Source organism: Protopterus annectens, chromosome 15.part0 (assembly GCF_019279795.1).
Source record: "Protopterus annectens isolate FY-2018-M chromosome 15.part0, PAN1.0, whole genome shotgun sequence".
In the NCBI taxonomy this organism is placed as follows: domain Eukaryota; kingdom Metazoa; phylum Chordata; order Ceratodontiformes; family Protopteridae; genus Protopterus; species Protopterus annectens.
This window is the reverse complement of record NC_056749.1, coordinates 224,783,769-224,805,709: the sequence shown is the minus strand read 5'-3', so window position 1 is coordinate 224,805,709 and position 21,941 is coordinate 224,783,769. Positions and strand designations below refer to the sequence as shown.

The following is a 21,941-nucleotide window of genomic DNA, read 5'->3' as shown; positions in this document are numbered from 1 at the left end:
CACTGCTCAGGCTTTGAACCATCTTTTCATGATGGCGGCAAACGAGATCTGAGGAGCTGGGGTTGGAATAGAGCATTATGGGTACAGGGAGGAGCTCGAGTTTGGATCCAAAGTCTTGTACATGCAGCTGTGTTAGCTCAGTGGATCGGATCCCTGACCCATTAGTGAGAAAGAATGAAAAGGACAACATCAGATTAAAGAATTTAAGGAATTGATTTTGAAGGGAAACAGGCAAGAGTTAAGTGAGATAAGCAGTTCCTTCCTACAGAACAAGGTGGTTTCAGACTACAGGTATTTTTCCTTGTCATTTGGGGCTCCTGCAACTTTCTTTTCCTCTGAGCTTCATCTTCCACTACAGCCATCTTTCGTCCAGTTGTTGCAACCATCCAAAGAAATTCCAATACTGTTCCCTCATCGCTTCTCTCTTTCACTGCAAGACAAAACATTGGCAATTTGCATACAAACTTTCACATCATCTCATTCCTCATGATCTAATTTTTGAAACAGGCTACTCAGTTTAGCCATAACATTTTGAAACTCTGACAAAGCAAGAACCACTGACTGGTGTAGTATTACACCTGGACATTTCTCAGCTTCATTGTTAAGCCACGGTGGTACAGCAGTAGCATTGTTGCCTCATAGCAAGAGGTTCTCCTGCTTGATTCCCGCCTGGAGTGCCTTCTGTGTGGAGTCTGCATGTCCTCCCCATGGTCGAGTGGCCTCCAAAAGACATGTGTGAATGGGCGTGCCTTCGCTAAAGGTTGGGAGTTGGGCTGGCAACACGGAACCATAAAAATGTACTGCGAATCAATAGCAGACCGGAGTTGCGCTGTGGCGACCCCTAACAGGGAAAAGCCGAAAAGACAAATTGTGACTGCTCAAATTTACAGCAATGAGATGTTCTGAAACCTCTGAAACTTGGATCTTTCCACTTCCCACCTCACAAGTGATCCTACTTTTCTTAACACTAAATTTACTCTTTAAACTGCGTTTTAATGACTTTTGCAAAAATAAATTATCTGCTATAAACAGTTATCTTTATTCTGATTATGAACTACAGAATACGTATTTTGTTCCAAAGCACCATAAAACTGCAAAGTATTTATCCAGTTTTATGGCCTGATGACTTTGGCCACCAGGACGACTAGATATCGGGCTGCCAAATTCATAGGACTCGTAGAAGTTAAGGCTATTTTAGTCTAATAATTATGAATGTCTTGTCAATACATAACTTTAAGCATTATCGTTTCTCTCAGAGGGACAAGGCCAGATAGTATAAGGATAAATTTGACAGCATCCATCCAGTCATCCAGGCTTAATTTGAAGGAAGATATCAAATCACACTGTTTAACCTGCAGAGAAAGTTTATTCCAGAGAAGCAGGGAACACTGGGTAATTATTTTTCCATTTCAGTCCGCGTATTTGTTGATGAAGGTTCAGGTCTCTAGTTCCAGTGCTAACTGAGCTTTTCATTTTAAATAAGACAGAGGACTACTGGCTCTCTAATGTTGGGGTAAGGGAGGCACAGATCATACCTTGGGAGTGTAAAAGGCACAGAGTACTGGGGCAGACCAGAGAACTTTTTTGTAAGGAAGCTCCGAGTCTTTTTGAGTTTATTGAGATGCCATGCAAGATACATATAGAATGAAGGACTGTAGTGTATAATGGGTCTGATCAGAGCAGAATTTAGGGGAACAATAACATCTTTGGATTTAGACAAAATACCTACTTGTGTCAAGTATAAAAGGATTTCTTAGCAGTTGCCATGCGATGATCAAAGGAAAGGGAACTGTCTACCAAACTGCCCAGGTCCCTGACTAATTTTAATTTGCAAATTTGTGTTATATATGCTAAATGCTGTTTTCCGAAAGGAACAATGCTGCATTTGTTAGCATTCAGTTTAAGTCTATTTTCCGTATTCCAGGAATTAACTAAGGTAAGCTCTTTCTGATTGATGTAGGTATCTGAAAGGGGTGAACACACACAATTTGCAGTATTATGCAAATTTGCCTCACCAGAGGTCCTGGATATCATTTGTGAAATCAAAGTTGTGGATGCAACAAAAAAAGAGTTCATACCAGACTGTAGAGGAGTTGGCAAAGACCCCTAGGGGACTCCACTGGTTATTTTAACACCATGCTTTCAGTGCTGTACCCTGGTTAACAAATTCAAATAAAATAAAATACAAATATATAAACATATAACTGCCGTGCAAACTATATTGGTCCCATCTTTCAGCCAGCTTGCAATCCATCTTGCCAAGTAAGGATCTATGCTAAAGGAATACACTTTACCGACAATTCTGACATGAGGAAGTCATGGAACCCAGACTAATTTTCCAGCTACTGGCTGAAAAGTATTCACACATACATACTTACATACATACATACATATAAGCACAGTTAGATTCTAGTAAGAAAAAATGACTTTTGAGATCAGACAGTGATGGAGGAATGACCAAGAAAGGCCACATACAAAGAGAATATCCAGCTCTAACTGATTATCATAAAACCTGTTCTGTGGGAAGACATGGACTGTGAAGAAACCTCTGGAACAGAAGTCACACCCTGACATGCTGCTGTTGGGAGTCCTGAAGTGTTTAACCACCAAATAACAACAAACTCTCTGCACAGGATCAGCGTATGTGCCACCTACCGTGAACTCCCTTCCTAATAAGAGTGATGTAAACAAGTCACCTTACAGCATTTCTTTCACGTCAAGCAAGTAGGCAAATGCACACAAATGGATAAAACCATTAAAGCTTCCAGTGAAAGAGCACAGTTGTTAAAACAACACCTGATCATTTAATGCATATCCAACTGTACTGTCCTGGGAGTTCACAGACTTGTAACTCTCCAAACACCCTTTCCCCTGCTATCTGATTCTATTTCTGCAAGGTACTGCCTGAAATAGAATGCCTCAGTACTTGATTAGCAGTAGAGTGCTGCTGTCAACTGCAGAACTTTGCATGTGACATAAAGCTTGGAAAGATCTGTTTCAGTATCTAAAAATCACAGCTGCGCTCTGTAGGCCTAGACAGCTTAGCACTATACTTCACTGTCAGAATAACACACACACACACAATTTCTAATAACAGGTAGGAGGAACACCGGAGTACAACCATTAGGAATTAACTGGAATATGTAGCAGGCTTCATGATCTTTAATCCACAAGCAACAGACAATGCAGTCAGCCATGGGAAACCCACAGACATGGGTGCTCATAGTGATGATCTCATTGCTGTATTATATTTCCACAGCTCACTTTAAGTAATATCAATAGTTTGTCTTACATTCTTGTTTACCAAAAGAATGAATGTTGTCCATTTAACACAGATGTGCAGCCGATGAAAACCATTAATAAAAATAGACATGGCTACAAGTTTTTACCTAGCATACTGTGTTCTATTTCAAAATATAAGTTGACAAGTTAACTGGAGTCTGTAATGGATGCAACTCACCTAAACATGCATCATGTAAAATGTCTGACTAGGTTCTGAAGATAACATATACCATTAAAACAAAGTAAATACACCACAGACAAGTATCTGTGACATACAACATTAAAATCTAAATTCCTTTCCTCAAGTGTGCATTGTTAGACTATTTTTAATAGCCCCTACCTCCTCCACCACTGTACCCAAATCGAGGTGGTTGTCTGGGTGCAAAGGTCTTTGGTTGGCTCCTAAAAAAGCAAAGGAGATAAAATGTAACCAGGCAATGCAGAGCATTTACTGTAATTATACAGCAAAACAAAAAGGTCACGTATGGTGGCAGACTAAAATAATTCCAAATGTTAATGAATGCAACAGCTACAGGAAAATGCGCCATTTTAAAATATTGTGTCCATCTACTCTAATACTTCCATCACTCAAGACAGATGGTACATACATGTAAATCATTCAAGCTTTTCGTGACACACACACAAAAAAAACTACCGATACATTCAGCAGTGCAGCAAAACCAAATAAGGATTTTGGTGTCTTTAGAAGTATCTTAATATAGCAATAACCCACGCCTGGGTGTGGGTAATGCTAAATTTACCCACGGTTGGCGTGGTTTGGTCCCGGCGGCCAGAGGGACCAAACAAAGCCAACCGTGGGTAAAGCATTACCCACACCCAGGCGTGTTATTATATTATATGACATTATTTAAGAGAAACTATTACTTTTCTTAAATAATGGCATAGTATAATGCCTGTTTACTGCCCTTCCGCAGATGTCTGGAATCATGGGTTCTGATGTACTGGCGCCTGCGCAGTACATCAGAGCTGTGGGCAAAAACGGAGAAAGCAAGATCTCCGTTGCTTTTTTAGTGTCTCGCTATGTTAAATGAGTTTAACATAGCGAGACAGTTTTAAAATAAGCAACGGACATCTCCGCTGTTTATTTTAAACTGTCTCGCTATGTTAAACTCATTTAACATAGCGAGACTAAAAAGCAACGGAGATCTTGCTTCTCCATTGCTTTTAAACACTGTTAAGCTATGTTAAATGGGTTTAACATGGCGAGACAGCTTTAAAATAAGCAACGGAGATCTCCGCTGCTTATTTTAAAGTTCGCCATGTTAAACCCATTTAACATAGCAAACAGTGTTTAAAGTTATACTAATGGAAAAAAGTCCGGGCGACCGGACCTTTTTCCATTAGTATAACTCGATTTACAACGGGCACGCTGGCCAATCAGCGTGCACGTTTTGGGGGGATCATGGTATAATTTGTGTTAATATCTGCCAGATCAGTTTCTTTGAAAATACCCAGTCCCCTTTAATCATGTCCTCAAAAGAAAAGGTACTTGCGTATTATCGCAACCAGATTTTAGCGATAAAACCACTTGCTTCCCGATATCGAAATCTGACTGTTTTTGTTGTACAAATGTCAGCAAATGTCTTTACTTTCACACTGAAGGTTGTTTTAAGACAGGTTGTCAAGAACAATGGAGAAAGTCAGTGTGTCGCTGTGGCTGTGTGCACTTTACTACCAGCATGTGCGAGGCTATCTCATTTGTGCATTAACGGTGCTTGCAGCCACAGCAACAGTAACTTATCACGCTGTTCTTTGTAACCCTTCTTAAAACCACCTTCTCTCAAAAACGGTCCTTTTTTTTCTCTCTCCCTTGTCAAAGTGCGTGTCACAATACATGTTTTCGATTCAGTAGGACTCCAAATGGTGAGGAGGCGTCCCTCTGTGTTTTAATCCTAGAAATGCATCTTAAACTAAGCAAAATACTGTGTTGTAGGAGTCTCAGGAAAGCTGTGATACCTGAAACCCAAATGCAATTATGACAGTTATTCATCAGCATTTGCTGCCACGAAAAAAAAGGTATGTTCAGCGGGCGGACTTTCACTAAGCGACATGCTGCTGGCAGTAAAGTGCATAAAGGAATAACAGCATGTTTTTTCTTTTTTTACATTTTATTGAAAACACTCCCAGAAAAAACTGTACTGTTAAAGAAAACACACTATATGACTTTTATAAACCACAAACGGTCAGATGTCGATATCGGGAAGCAAGTGGTATTATCGCTAAAATCTGGTTGCGATAATACGCAAGTACCAAAGAAAATATATGTATTTCTCTAAATCATTTTACTGAAATTATATAGTTCGTGTCAAAGTCACAGTAAACTTGATCAACTCATCCACTCATAGCAGTTCACTATTCCATCAAATAACTTTGTACATTATTTTGATGCAGTGTTTCATCCACATGCAACAATTCATGCCATACACAGATGTGTTTTATATCCCTAATCTCTCCTCTTATAAACTACAAACTTTCACCCCCATTCAAATAACTCTCGTCCTTCTTGCATCTCTATTATACTCCCTGCTCTCTTCTGTCCAACTCTCCCAGCCTTATCACAGTTTTTCTGTAATCATTTTCCCCAACTTCTATTACCTTCCTTACCACTACATGTCTTATCCACTGCCCTAGCTTTTCTTTCTTGATATTAATACCCCCTTATTTTCTATACCTTTGTACTTTCCTTTTTAGCCACTATGCCATTAATAGCATCTTCTTCCTGTTTTTTCTCGTCCAGTTCCCCACTCTAAATTTACTCCGAATAGACAAAGAATCCTTACCACCTTTACCTTTTTATTTACTATTTTTTACATTACGGATTATGCCACACTCCTTTTCATCATTGTCTGACATTTTTTCTCTACCACTTTACATTCCCATCATATACACATATTGTCTATTACTTCCTCCTCACATCTCTTGATACTATCGACTTTCCAATGGCCCTCCTCTTTTAATATCTTTCTCATGCTATTCCATCAATGTAGTGACGCAATTCCAGGCCACTTTGGTGAAGAGGAATTTCCTTTCCCCAAGTCCTATACATCTGACCTATCCTCCCTTTTATTCTAATGTCTTCCACTTTTTCTTCTCAAACAATCCTCTTCACATCTGCCCTCTTTAATGCTTTCCTGTGTAACATCCAACCTGTTCTCAACACAAGTCCCTTTTGCCTGCTCAAAGGACACATACTGCACTCACTTTCCCTCTTCTTGCATCTATTCGGTGAATCTCACATTGCTAAATATTTGTTGCTGCCTCTCACTCAGTCTCTTTCATAAACCTTTTTTATTCCTGCTTCAGCTGCTATTTTTCTAAAATGTTTCTCCCCTCCTCCTACAATTACCCTCACAAACCTACCATCCAACCTCAATTTTCCATCCCTCTCAGCGTTTGTGAAGTACTCACTGCCATAGCGTACCTCTTAAACATAGGCATACCGCACCCTCCTGCTACCTTTTGATACCTCATTCTTTCCTTACCTAGCCTACTTTACAAACATCTGTCATGTACCTTCTGTAACTCTCTTAGACATAATGCTACTGTTTAATCTGCACATATCTTAACAAATAAAGGCCCATCGGTAGCACCATCACTCTTACTAACTCTATCATCCCACTCAGTGTATGCACGCTATTGATCTATTTGGCCAAATTCCCTTCACTGTGTCCTCCAACTCCATCCAGGTTTTCTTCCAGATTTTTCCTACTGTCTTATATGCTTTCACTCCTAAACATAACTTATTAATTTTGCTGAAAACAATCCTATGTTGTGTTGCACCCCTTTGCCTATCCCCATTTGTAATGACTTCTCAGGATGAGACACCAGTCCTGATTCTTTCACAAACACCACATCTTCCAATAACAACACAGATTACTCTATGGGTAAATCTACTCTACTTTTTTTTTGCCTCTCACTTCTCAAGGCTTTTATCAGTCTGTTTATTCTCTGTGCCAACTTCTCTATGACAGGCACAAAATTCCCTGGGGGCAGCAGACATCCATTGCTTGCTCATCTTCCTGAACTCACAATCTAACAAACCTCCATTTACCCTGATATGAACATTTGACTTCTTATATAATGCTCTAAAAATCTGTAAAGCCATTACTTTTCCTAGTACTTGCATCAATACCTGCTTCAAGGTCATCATAAGATCTTACTTTACCAAGCTGAAAGCCTTCTGAATATCCTATGTACAACCCTTGCGCCATTTTATCTTCCCCTCACACCAACTCATAAAATTTAATCACCAGTGACACGTGGATGAATTCTCTTTCACAAACCCAACTTGTGACTCTCCTATTAACTTCAATAGAGCATCTGAAGTCTAACATTACACAGCCTAGCCATACTTTTCACAGCACTATTACATAAAGTTTGGCTATAGTCTGCCTGGTCTTCCATTCCTTTTACGTAACACGTCCACCTCTCCCCATCATGCTGATACCAATACTTCTTCCTTTCCTATACTACTAATTTGCTAACTACTCCCACCAATTTAGAATAATCAGTTGGGAAGCCATCTGAAATGCCTGCCTTGACTTTTTTTATGTTTAATCACCGACACTACCTCTCACACCCTTTTCCTTTATGCATACCATCTCTTTCTTCCTCATCAAGTTCTCTCTCTCATTACTCATACTCTTGTTTGATTCTCTTTGTGCATAGAGGCCTTCAGAGAACTTCTTAAATTCCTCTTATTGCTCCAATCATAATAATCCTCTTATCTCACTCTGTTTCAAATGTATAGCCAGCCATCCATGCTCCCCTCCTTGAATGCATGAGTCTTATTACCAACAACTTCACATCACTTTCCCCTTATTTCTCCATCTACATTTCTTTTTTTTCTGACTCCTCTACCCTCTTCTACATTTCTTATAATCCTATCCATCCTATAAATCAAGAAGTTATGTACTCACCATAATATTCGATGTATGTAGTCCATCTCGTCTCACATTCTTACCCGTGGGTTCGGAGCCGAATGTCGACTCCGACTCGGCCATACTTTAGCCCAAAGTCTTACAATTGGCTGGGCTAAGATGGTATCCCATGCTGCACTGCTCTCTATCCCCAGATCTAGTTTGCTGCGAGCACCAGCACTCACTCTCCATGCATAACACCTACGAAAGGAAGAACAAACCAAGAATGAAGGGAATTCTGAAACCAGGCCTAACCTCTAGATCCTCCAGGATGGGGGAAGGTGGGGGGGGGGGGGAGTAAGAATGTGAGGCGAGATAGACTACATATATCAAACGTTATGGTGAGTACATAACTTTTTGATGTTATGTAGTCCAATCTCACCTACTTTCTTACCCATGGGATAGATACCACATCTAACGTGTAATGAGTAACAAAGGTGTGAGGAGATGCCCAAGTAGCCACGGCACAAATACCATCCATAGACAACCTGGCCTGAAAAGCTGTAGACGTAGATACAGACCAGGTAGAGTGAGCCTTCACTCGGAATGGTAAATATCTTCCCCCTGAAGTATAAATGAAAGAAATACAACTGCAAATCCACCTAGACAACGCGACTTTGGAAACAGGAGACCCAATTCTTTTTTCCGAAAATGAAACAAACAACTGATCAGATTTTCTGAGGTCCTTCGTTCTGTGCAAATAAAATCGTAACTGTCTGTGCACATCCAACTGATGAAATTTGAATTCTGCCTTGTTCGAGAACTGAGGAAAAACACTGGTAATTCAATGGACTGGTTAAGGTTACTAACTGACGCTACTTTGGGAAGAAAGGAAGGATTCGGTCTGAGAGAAACCCTATCCTTATGAAAAATCAAAGAAGTTGGTTTAATTGGTAAAGCTTGAAGCTCCGAAACACGCCTGGCTGACATGATGGCTACCAAAAAGAAAGTCTTCCACGTTAAAAATGTTAAATCACAAGTGGCTGCAGGCTCAAAGGGGGGTGAAGTAAGACCCTGTAGAACAAAGTCCCAAGGCATAACAGGTTCAGAGACAGGAAGACGAAGCAACAAAGTGCCTTTCAGGAAAGCCTTACAAAGTCTATGTGCCATTAGACTAGGTTCATCTGTGACGTGAAAGGTAGAAATCACCGTCAACTGGACTTCAATGGTTGGGGCAGCTGATCCCTGGTTGAAAGGCATAGAGAGGAACTCCAATACTGACGAGATTGGAGATGTGTAAGGGTCAATCTGTTTGGCATGTGCCCAGATGGAAAATCTCTTCCATTTGCTGTAATAAATCTTCCTGGTCGAAGGCTTATGAGAGAAAGATAGAATATGAACCACATCCAGCGAAAAATGGTGAAGCCTAACTAATGACGGAAGTGGAGTAGCCAAGCTGTCAACCGGAGGGTCCGAAGAGAGGAATGGAGCTGCCCTGACATATGAGTCAGTAAGTCTGGTTGTGGGTCCAGAATCCAAGGAGTGTCCATGAGATACGGATGGAGAAAAGGGAACCAAATTTGACAAGGCCAGTGTGGAGCAATCAGAATCATTTTGCTTCCCAAGGATTGCGCTTTCTGAATAACCTTTGACAGCAAAGGAACCGGAGGGAAGGCATATAGTAGACCGGAGGGCCAATCATGGACTAGAGCATCCCTGGGTGACTCCCCATGAGGGGGGATAAGGGTGAAGTAGCTGCTGCATTTGGCATTGAGGGGGCTGGCAAAAAGGTCGCAGCAAGGCTGACCCTACCTGCGGAAAATCTGTTGTGCAACTTGACAGTTCAGGGACCACTCGTGAGGCATCATTATTGCTCTGCTTAGCCTTTCTGCGATCACAATGGACTTCCCCGGAATGTGCGTTGCTACCAGAAAATGTTGGGAAGACACTCCCCACTGCCACACTCGCATGGCCTCTCTGCAAAGGGGATATGACTTGGTTCCTCCCTGTTCGTTCAGATTCCATACCACCGACATATTGTCTGAGTGGATTGCAATAATCCCGACAGTAAGAGAGCTCTGAAGTGCTTGCAAAGCTAGTAGCACTGCTCTCATCTCCAGGACATTGATATGCAGATGCATCTCGTGCTCTTGCCATGTGCCTTGGTCTGTCCTGCCTAGATAATGCCAGCCCCACCCCATCTGGGAGGCATCCGTGGTCACTGTGGCAACCGGAGGCGAAGGAACGAAGGGTTTTCCCGCATTGAGGTTGTCGGTGTGAAGCCAACAACTGAGATCCTGTCTGCGAGCAGAATAGGGTGAGAAAGTGGAAGACATTGAAGAGACCACTGGGCAAAGAGTAGCCACTGAAGGAGCTCCATATGTAACCTTGCCAGGGGAACTAACATAATAATAGCAGCCATCGTCCCCAACAATTGGAGAACCAATCTTGCCTTCACTCTCCTCAGAGGGAGCAAGGCGTAAATCTGTTGTTGTAAAACTCTGATTCTTTCCTGTGGTAAAAACGCCCGCATGAGCACGGTGTCTAATTTGGCACCTATAAAGGTGACACGCTATGAGGGCAACAAGGCAGATTTTTCCCAGATCAAGGTGATGCCAACTGTTGACATAGGTTGATAGTGGCGTCTTGTCTGAAGTAGCAGATGCCTGGTGGTGGCAGTAAGTAGCCAGTCGTCCAGGTATAGAAACACTTGGAATCCATAAAGTCTCAAGTGCGCAGTCACCATTGCCATGCATTTGGTAAACACCCTCGGGGCTGTGGTGAGACCAAAGGTTAGGGCTCAAAACTGAAAGTGACTGGCTCACAGCCGGAAGCGTAGGTGTTTTCTGGATGCCCTGTCCATCTTTATGTGGTAGTAAGCATCCTTGAGGTCGATGGAGCACATCCACACTTTTTTTCCCAACAATGGGAGAATAGATTGCAACGTGACCATTCGGAACTTGGACTTTTTCACATGGGTGTTCAATCGGCTGAGATCCAAAATGGGTCACCGGTCCCCTGCCCTTTTCAGCACCAAAAAGAATCTGGAGTAAGTCCCTAATCTGATCTGGTCTGAGGGGACATGTTGGATGGCTCCTTTTTCTAGCCGCTTTGAAACCTCTGAAGCTGCAGAATCCCTTTGACTGGGAGGAACATCCGGGATTTTCTTGATTGGAGGGGGAGTTGGCGAGAAGGGAATGATATATTCTCCAGAAATTATTCGTAGAACCCATTGGTCCTGGGTGATACCTTGCCAGGCCTCCAGGTATAGTGAGATGCGACCCCCAACTGGCTCCGGAAATGCACAGTCGGGCCTCCCATCAGAAGCGGTGGTAAGGAGAACCACGAAAGGAATCGTGGTCTCCCGAGTTACGAGGGCCTCCTCTGCCCCTAAGGTGGCATCTACCTGAATAACCACCCCCTCCCCTGTCTCTGGAGGGGGACTCACCTTGTGCATCGGGAAAAAACCTCTGTGATTTCTTGAACCACATCTTCCCACTCCTCTGGGCCTTGGGATAAGGCCTAGAGGGAAGGGAAAAACTGACTCCTATGGCAGACAGAGTTTTTCCCTCTTGCTCGCACCTAGTGAGAGTGTCTTTCACCTTGGTTCCGAATGAAAAGGAACCATCAAATGGGGCGTTGGTGAATGCAGACTTGAAGGCCTCCGCGAAATGACAAAGGCGCATCCAGGCATGTCTCCTAAGAGCGACTCCTGAACTTGCTGCCCTACTCGCTCCCTTGGCTGCGTGAGAGATCAGCCTCATGGAGGAGTTCGCAATAGAATTGAGGGTAGACATCTGAGCGTGGACTTTGTGAGCCTCCGCCTCAGAAACATTACCCGTTAGAGCATCTCCAAGCTCCTTTAGGAGATCTCTCTGGAGCCGTGTAAAGTGTGATAAGTAATTCAGTGACCGCAAAGTAAAGGCCGCTGAAGAAAACCTATGCTTCCCATACCAGTCCATAGTCCTAGACTCCTTGTTAGGGGGATGGATGGTGGAAGAAGTCTCAGCCAATTCCTTCATGGTGGCCACTGCCACCACCATGGCATCCACAGGGACTCCCCTTGGATAGAAATTCCTTATCAGAAGGGGCAGACAAAAATGTATTGGGTCTCCTGGGGACTGGTTCCACAGAGTCAGGGGTTTCCCACACCCTTCGACAAACCAGATCCAGAAGCTCGAAGGGTTGAGACACCCTGGAGGCAGAGGGTTGAGCACCAAAGGCCTTCAGGAACACAGACACCTCTTTGGAGGGGGCTTTGCATGGCCAGTCACCTCTTTGCTTCAAAATCTCTAGGATGTCAGAGAAAGAAACATCCTCAGAGGATGACTTAGGGGACCCCTCTGATTCCTCAAAGTCGATGTCTGACGTGAGAGACTCATCTTGGGAATCTATGTGCTTCCTCTTGCACGTTCTCTTTCTGGGTGGCTCCTCAGGTAAAAACTCTGAGGGGCCCTCAGAAATATGGAGACCGCTTGTGGGGGTACCCTGAGGCCTTGCGGCTCCGCTGTCAACAGATAGAGGGCGATCAGAGACCAGCACTGGTGCTGTAGGAGACAGAGTGACCGAACTGTATGATGCCGCTGACTACCTAGCCAGCGCACTCCGCAAGGCCTCGAAAGCTGGTCCTCCCGGGTCTGAAGATCGACCAGCCATGGAAGACCTCAGATCAGAAGGGACCAGGTCCGAAGCAGAGACAGGGGTCAGGCTTCCCCGCGCCAAAGCACCGTGAGGGAGACTAGGAGACGAGAGGTGTCCCGAAGCCTCCCCCTCGGGTCCAACCGAAGAATCCTAAGTCCTGAACCCCGTGGACGGCACTGACTGAGTCGGAAATGATAAGCCAGGAGGGGCTAAGGACATCAAACGGAGCCGAGCACTCCGGCTCCGAAAGCCGAGATGTGCTCGGAGGAGGAAGTATCGAAGTAGGTAGAGGGACCAGCCCCGGAAACGAAAACAATTTAGCCAGTAGCGGTGACTTTAGAAGTCTCTGCACCACTCCATCGACATCCACATCTGATAAGGTCCTGGAGGATTTAGTGGATAGGGAAGGAGATCGAGGAGGAGATACCGGCCTAATGCGAGGCGACTGGCTCTGAACAGGCTCCGAGAGAATAGGAGCCAAAGCAGGTTCCATAGAAATTGACACTTCCTGCGGCCCCCGAGGACAATGGAGCCGAGGATGTCATCGAAGATTTAGCAGTTTTCTTCGGCGGCTCCGAGGATACTGATGGAGCCGGGGATCGCTTTTTTGCCTTAGAAGATTTAGCTTTAGATGGAGAAGATTTAAAGCTGGAAGCACTCTCCAAACCCTCGAAGGAGGGTTTCAGAAGTCCCTTCAAAATCAATTTGTTCTTCCTTTCCTGAAGAACAAGCGCGAGCTAAAACATGACAAAAAATACACGATTCCTGGAGGTGAATCGCTCCCAAACAGTACACACAAACAGAGTGTCCATCAGTGATAGAGGGCTTATGCTCCTTAGTATGTTTAGACATAGTCACTACAAAAACTGAGTCACTAACCCAACAACTAGACCAACGGTCAATCAGCCACAAGCACGGGAACAGAACAGACAGTACACCACAAAGACCTCTAACTTAAACGGTCCTACAACACAAGGTCAAGAGGGAGGACTAGTTCCTCTAAATTAAACAGTCTTAGCCCAAGGGAAGTTAAGTTAGCACAGAAAGGTAAGTGAGGGGACAGACTAGGTCCTCTAACTGAAACGGGCCTAGCCCATTGGAAACAGCTAGTGGGATACCACAAGAAACACGCTAAGACAAGAAAAAAACAACTTTTCCACAAAACAGCTCAAAGATAACACACACAAATAGCTATGAAAATAGCTTTTTTTGCAAAAACTTCTCTGCTATAAAGATGAAAAGAATACTTGGCCACAGCCAACAGTGAGACCACATCCGAGCTACACAAGTGGCAAATGAGATCTGGGGATAGACAGCAGTGCAGCATGGGATACCATCTTAGCCCAGCCAACTGAAAGACTTCGAGCTAAAGTACGGCAGAGTCAGAGCTGACATTCGGCTCCGAACCCACGGGTAAGAATGTAGGTGAGATTGGACTACATAACATCATACATTTCTTTATTAGTTCTCCCTTCTCTTCATGTGCATCTATCTGCTCCTACCACAGTTACAGCTCTATTTTCCCTATATGATTCAGTCTCTGAAGTCCTCTATATCCCATTACTTCAGCCCTCCAAGCAATCCAAATTCCATCTCAGCCCTTAATGTCTACTTCTCTCTTTCATATTTTTTTTCGTCCTTGGCTTTTTTTTTTTTTTTTTACACAAGAAACATCTTTTTTTAAACTATCACTTATGACAGACAATCATACATTCACATAAATGAAAAACCATACTGACAGAATTGTAGTTGCAAACATTATGCATCACTTATAATCTACCCAATCATTGTCAGCCAGACATTACATATCTCATTCAAATCCTGCCTTCTTTTAAACCTCATTCCTCCTCTGTATGTATTTTTCCCACAATTCCCACTTTTTCCTATGTAATTTGCTCCTACCCTTTTCTAAAGATCTCAACTCCAGTTGTTTTATCTCTGTTACTATATTCACTACTTCTAGTACAGTTGGTTTAGACTTTGATTTCTATTTTCTAGCAATTGCTTTTTTGGCAGCCACCACAGTTAGACTCAGCAAGACATTTCTATGTCTAGGCAATTCCAATTCTGTACCATATCTCAGAAAAATCATTTCTCTAGCTACATCAATTCGCTCACCCAGTATCTCTGATAGTAGTCTGTAGGGAATCTTTAAAGTCTGTCAACTTATTACATTCCCAGAAAATATGTTTCCAATTACCTTTTTCTTCCCCATCACACCTCCAACATTTGCTAAGTGAGGAAAAATTCTCTGGAGTCTACTTGGGGTATAAAAACATCTACGTAAACATATCAAAGCAAAAATGCTACATTGTCTAGATTTTGCTTGCACATTTAGGAGACAAACATATATCCCCTATTGTTACTTTGTGAATTGCTTATCCAGTTTCGATTCCTAATCCTTTCTAACCTCCTCTGACTGATTATAGTTATCATACAATATTTTATATGTTCTATTAATTATTCCTTTTTTTAAAGCAGTTTCTGTTCCAAATTCTATTAATAACTCTTCCAGTGCTGGTCTTTCATTTAGGACCCCCTATTTCTTTCTATTTGTCTATACACAGATATCAATCCTTGGTAGGGAAGGCAATCTCTAAACTGCAGTCTAAATAAAGTCTTGGTGTCCTCCCATTCTATTAACTTTCCCTCTCTAGTTATCTCCTCCCAATACATTAGTTTCATTGCCAGTTTTCTCCAATAAATTCAGTCCCCTCCTGCCTATTGTCTGTATCCCTAACTGCAGTCATCTCTGTTGGTAGAATCTCCTTTCTCCATTTTCATGTTGGCTTAGTTCTTAGAATAATTTCTGCTACTTTATGAATATTTTGTATGATTACTGTTATTCTCCTTAAAGATCTGCATCCAAAATCCAAGCCTCTCCCTGTTTCTTGAGCCCCCCCCCCCGTCTCATCATCCCTTTCCACTTTAAATTATAAGTTTCTGCTTGTGCTATGTATATGAGCCTTTACTGTGCAGCCCTGAAATACCTCTTCAAATTGTTGTAATCCCAATTAATTTGCCTTGTTCTATTGGAAGAATCAGCTTTTCTCACTTGACTCTTCCCATCTTCCCCTCATAAAATCCTTCAGCTCTTTATTAATTGCTAACCACAACTCTCCTCTGGTTGATAAAAATATGCCTCACCTGTATAAAACTAAAGGGATAAACACTAACTGCGTTTAAGTTACTATCCATATCTCTATAACAGAGCTTGCAATTTCTCAGTTTTTGCATTACATTTTGTTTAGCCCCTTCCCACATACCCTTAGCTGCCACACTGGAATAATTTTTCATCCATACTCCTAAGTACTTCATTTTATCATGCCCCCATAAATACGGACATTGGTGAACCAATTCTTGTGGGGGTACATATCTTACCACTATTGCCACTGTTTTAGCTTCATTAATTGTGTGTCCTGAAAATATTTGAAACTGTATCAAAATGTTCCATAACACTCAAATGCCCTTTCCTGATTTTATCAGGTATAACATATCATCATCTGCAAATAAAGCCAGCTTTTCTTGACTACCATACCAATTATATATCCTTGAAATTCTGAGTTCCTTATTTTCTTTGCCAATGGTCCTAAATATAATGCAAATAAAGGGGAAGAGGACAATCCTGCCTGGTTCCTCTACTCAAGCAGAAATTATCAGAGAGAAACCCACCCACTTTAATTTTCATCTCCGATCCCTAATATATATCCTCCTAATCAACCTTATCATTTTATCAGGGAATGCAAATGCTTTCATCGCCCGGCTCATAAAGTCCCAGCATACTCTGACAAATGCTTTCTCTGCATCAAGAAACACCAACAGTAGTGATATTTTCCTACATTCTGCTTCCCTCTGGATCATCAATGTTCTGTTAATGTTGTCAAATGTTTGCCTCCCTGCCACAAAACCACACTGATCCACATTGATCAATTCTGGCATCACGCTTGCCATTCGTTTAGCCATAATAGACAAACACTTTATAATCATGGTTTAATATTGAAATGGGGCCATATAAAGCTAAATCTGATGGGTCTTCATCCTCTTTAGCTATCACTGATTCCTTCCAGGATGTGTTGGCACTTCTCTTAAAATACTGTTAAACAAAACTTTCCAGATCTTTATCAGTTTTTTCCCTCCTAACTTCCACTGGAATACCATCCATTCCTGTGGACTTTCCTGTGAATTGGTTATACATCACCATTTTTATCTCATCTCCTCCTATCATGTTAGCAATTGAGCCTCATCTACCTCTAACCTTGGCATATTTAATTCTTCCATAAACATTTCCATTTGTACCTTTTCTTGATTTTCCTCTTTCTCTGCATTATACAGGCTTTCATAGAATTTCCAAAATAACACTTATCTTACTTGTTATAGGGTCCCTAAGCTTGGCGACAACCCCTTCTGTTTTGGTTGCCTGAGTCACTGGGCTAAAAATCTTTATGCTCTAGCGCTATCATCAAAAAACAGTTGCTTAACAGAAATCTTTCTAAATTTATGAACATTACCGCGGTAATCCCTTATTTTCTGTTTAGCATTCTATGGTTGCTCCTCCTCTTGTTCTGTGATTCCCCCTATTCTGCAATATTTTAACATTTGTCAGTCCCTCTAAATGATTCTTGTTACTACTTTACCATATCTCCCCTTTTTTATTTCCATCCTATTTTTAAACACCACAATAATTTTATCCCATTCAGTAGCTGTATTTTCAGAAGACATTTATAGCTTCTCGGACAGCTCCTGAATAATTTCCACTACCCATTCCTTAAAATACTCTCTTTTCAACAGATAGGTGGGAAAGCACCAGTGTCTCTTTTTTCATTAAAACTCCAACACTGGCAGAAAGTAAACGCCAACCAGGGAGATGGAAAGCCACAACACTTTATTCACATGTCCTGGTACCTCGGCAATTCGCCTTCAGTGGAACAATACATCAAATAAAACCCATCTCCTTAAATACAAACACATAAGCTCATTATTCTATCAACCAATTATGAAATAATTGATTGAAACTTTTTTTCCCTTTGACTGCTTTACAAAACATTTAAATACCATTTTTCACAGAAATACCCATAAATATACTGTGTACATACTAATTTATCAATAGTAAATCACATTATCCAACATTTAAACTATACAATGTAAATAAATAAATAAATAAAAATAAATGTAGATAAATGAATAAATAGTGAAAACTACTCCAAACATTTGATGTTATACACAAAACAGCATTAAATAATGCTGAATATTTTAAATGCAGAATATCAAATGCAAAACTTTCTCATAAAGCAAGACAATTCATAAAACATCATATGATATTTCATAAAGATAAACCTACATCTAAATTCAAGCCCCCCGGATGTAAAGTGTGATAATTGAGAATCAACTTATGTTCTAACTTTAAGTTCCGTCTTAAAATTTCCACCATCAAAATGTGGTCTGGCTAAAACACTGAAAATAAATCCTACAGTGCTGCCATTATGAACCTTAACAAAATGGAAAGCCACAGGACTATCCAAATTCTCCCTTCTCACATCTCCCAAATGTTCCAAAATACGAACCTTGATCTTTCTGGTAGTTTGACCAATATACCATAATGGCTGAACACAATTGCACCCCAAAACATAAACCACCCCTTGTGATAAACAATTAAATTTTTCAAACGCCCTATATCTCTTCCCATTAATTTTCATTCCATCTAAATTTCTAACCAAATGACATACAGAACACCTACCACATCTCTCCATTCCAACATTTTCTCCATCAACAGAATGTTCTAGTTTTTTATTTAATAACTCCTTCAAGTTACCAAATCTTCTGTAAGAAAAACTAACATGAGTAGGAAACAAACTTCCCACAATCATGTCATCACAAACCACACTCCAAAACTGTCTAACAATTTTCTCTATGGTTTGAGAAAAATCTGAATATCTTGAAACAAAAAATAATTTCTCCTCATCAACAACTGTATAACGTGTACTAAACTCACTTCTTACTTTCCTTCCACCACATAATCTGCTTTTTAAGCCTGACAGAATTTCTGCTGAATACCCTCTACTCAGAAGTCTATGAACCACCTCATCTAATGTCTCATCCCATAAATTGGGATCAGATCTCTTTTCTCATTAACCTGTATTTTTATGAAATAGTTGTTGTGCATCAAGGCTTTCAATTAAATGAACACGTTCCTGCAAAATATAAATTCTGCATAGCCTAGCCCAGTTTTTGTACCTTGGGAACAATATGTAAATTCAGAACTGTGGTGGTGGTGGTGCTGCGGTAGTGCTGTCGCCTCACAGTAAGACGTTGTCCTGTTCGATTCTCAGCTAAAGCGTCTTCTGTGTGGAGACGTGTGTGAATGGGCGTACCTTCGTTGAAGGTTGTGCGTCAGGGCTGGCAACTCGGCACGTAAAAATCTACTGCCAATCATTAGCAGACCGGAGTTCCACTGTGGTGACCCCTAACCGGGAAAATATGAAAGACACAACTCCTACTCCTAGTACTGAATTCACATCTTCCATGCTAAATATTTTCATAAATTTCTTCAAAAATCGAACCTTCTTTGTTATATTTTCCCTTCTGGGCCTCCAGACACATCTTCACTGCTGCAAATAAAATTCCACTCTCCACCTATAAGTAATATTCATTGCTGAAAGCTTATTATTTCTCCCAGACTCTTCTTAAGCTCGGTTCCAGCAGTTGTAGGTGGAATATAAATACATGCCAGTGTAATCCTCCTCCCTTGCCAGTAGCTCCTTAGTACTGCAAATCTACCATTATTATTTATAGCCTCTTCTATCACTACTGGAGCACCTCTTGCAATCAATATTACTCCTCTTTTCCTTAGTCCCAGGTATTCTGCTGATTACCCATCCTGAAACCCTTTATAACATTCACATGCTCAGTTATATCCAAGTGTGTCTCAAAGCTATTTGCGCTCAACATTTTTTAATATAGTTCCCTATTCTTTTTTATATTTATCTGTGAGACGACTGACATTTAAAGACATTACATAGGATCATAGGAATTTACTAGCTAATGGCCCTAGGGCTCTTACAAGCCTGGACAAGTTCTATCCTTATTTCCATGATCAGCACCTATTACCCCTAAGGAGGAGTGGAACCTCCTGGGTGAATTTACGGTTAACCATTCAATTGTCTGGATTTCCTTTGAAGAGGACCAATGAGGTGTTCTGTTTAACATGAAGTGGGAGTCTGTTTCAAAGGTGTGGTAACCGCTGGGAGACAAATTTGTCCCTCAAGCAGGTTCTACTAATATCACATACCAGGTTAAGGTCTTTACAGCAAGTAACTCATATACCATTTGACTTAGAGATGTAGCATTTCCAATAAAGCAGGGTCACAGATTGCTTTGTATGCAAGGCACAGATCACCTCTGAGTTGTCTGTATGAAACAGAATATAGTGGCAGTGATTTCAAATGATCCACATAGGACAGATGCTGAATGTTGCTCGTCTAGTCAGAATAAAGTAGACGAACATCTGCTGGTTCGATTCAAGCAGCTTTATTACATACAAACACATCAGGATTGAGACTTAGTAACTTGAACAAACTAATAAACAGACTGACTACTGCACTCGTACATGTTAACACTCTGGCTGTTCACTCAAAATGGAACTGCTACGTGCACGTGCTCTCTATTTATATACATGTGCCCTCACTTCAAAAAGCTTCTAAAAGACAACACACAATCTGATCTACATCCTCCTCCTCTGAGAAATAAGTCATGTACAGTAATAATGGCAATATGCGACAAGCAATTGTACACAGAAAGAAGTTATGTTCTCACCATAATGTTTCATCTGAGTAGTTGTACTTCATTTATCTTCAACCTGTGGGTTATGGATCCATATTGGATATGACTCGGCCGCATATCCAGCATCTGATCGGAGTTCCAAGCTCCTCCCCTTACTGATAAAGCCCCTGCCTCCTTCCTCCCTTCAGATCGAGTTTGCTGCCCAACCTGTTACTCACACCAGACCCAACAAGACCTTATCATTCTCAGGAAAAAGCCTCTCTATAAACAATGAGCAGGACAAAGGACATCTTGAAGGTGCTCAACTCCTACATTATCCCCAATCAAATCAGACAAGGTAGGGGGAAGGGAGGGAGGGATGGTTGGAGACAAATGAAGTACAACTACTCAGATGGAATGTTATGGTGAGTACATAACTTCTTTATCTGAAGCAGTTGACTTCATTTGATCTTTAACCTGTGGGATACTATGCACGTGGGAGGCCCTCATGGAAGGATATTCCGGAGCACGGCGGAGCCAAAGGATACTCTGTTTCTGGATACAATGTCCAGTATGTAATTTGAGATGAAGGTATGAGATGAGTACCAAGTACCTGCAGAACAGATATCATCCAACACCACTCTGGACCAAAAGGCCGCAGAAGTAGCCATAGATCTGGTAGAATGTGCTTTTACCTGGCCTGGCGGGGAAATTCCCGACAGAATACAACAAACAATACACTGGGAAATCCAGCAAGCAATAGTGACTTTGGAGATTGGTTTCCCTAAAAAGGGTTTTGAGTAGCAAATGAAAATTTGGGGTCAGATTTACAAAAGGCTTTTGTCCTGTGCAAAGAGAATCATAATTGTCTATGTACATCTAATAAGTGTAATTTGTATTCTCCCTTATTTTTAAAATTTGGAAAGAAGACTGGGATACTGAACATTTGATATCGACTTCTGATGCTACCTTGGGAAGAAAGGATGGGTTAGTATGCAAAGACACCCTATCCTTATGAAAGATCATATAAGGAACCTTGATCGATAATGCCTGAAGTTCTGACACTCTCCTGGCCGAAGTAATGGCAACTAAAAATGCAGTCTTCCAAGACAGAAACTGCAAATCTACCGAAGCTGCAGGTTCAAAGGGAGGTGAGACTAAGGCCTGAAGTACTAATGTAAGGTCCCACGCAGGGGCAGGGTCCTTCACCGGGGTACTCAGAAGAAAGTACCCTTAAGGAAAGTCTTGCAAAGTTTTGAAGAAGCCAACAAAGTCATATTTTCTCCCACATCAAAGTTAGAAATTGTAGCCAGTTGGACTAACTGTGGATGAGCTGGCAGCACCTTGTTGGAAAATCCCCAACAAAAATTCCAACACCACAGA

At 41.5% G+C, this 21,941-nt stretch overlaps 1 protein-coding gene across 1 annotated transcript in view; it reads right to left on the bottom strand.

The window, feature by feature from the left end:
* Positions 1-21,941, bottom strand: part of LOC122790151 (pre-mRNA 3'-end-processing factor FIP1-like) — a gene marked incomplete in the record, with an annotated part of 1,284,544 nt that overhangs the window by 220,072 nt on the left and 1,042,531 nt on the right. The window contains 1 exon segment of the mRNA XM_044057737.1: positions 3,623-3,684. Within this exon segment, the coding sequence (XP_043913672.1) occupies positions 3,623-3,684 (62 nt within the window).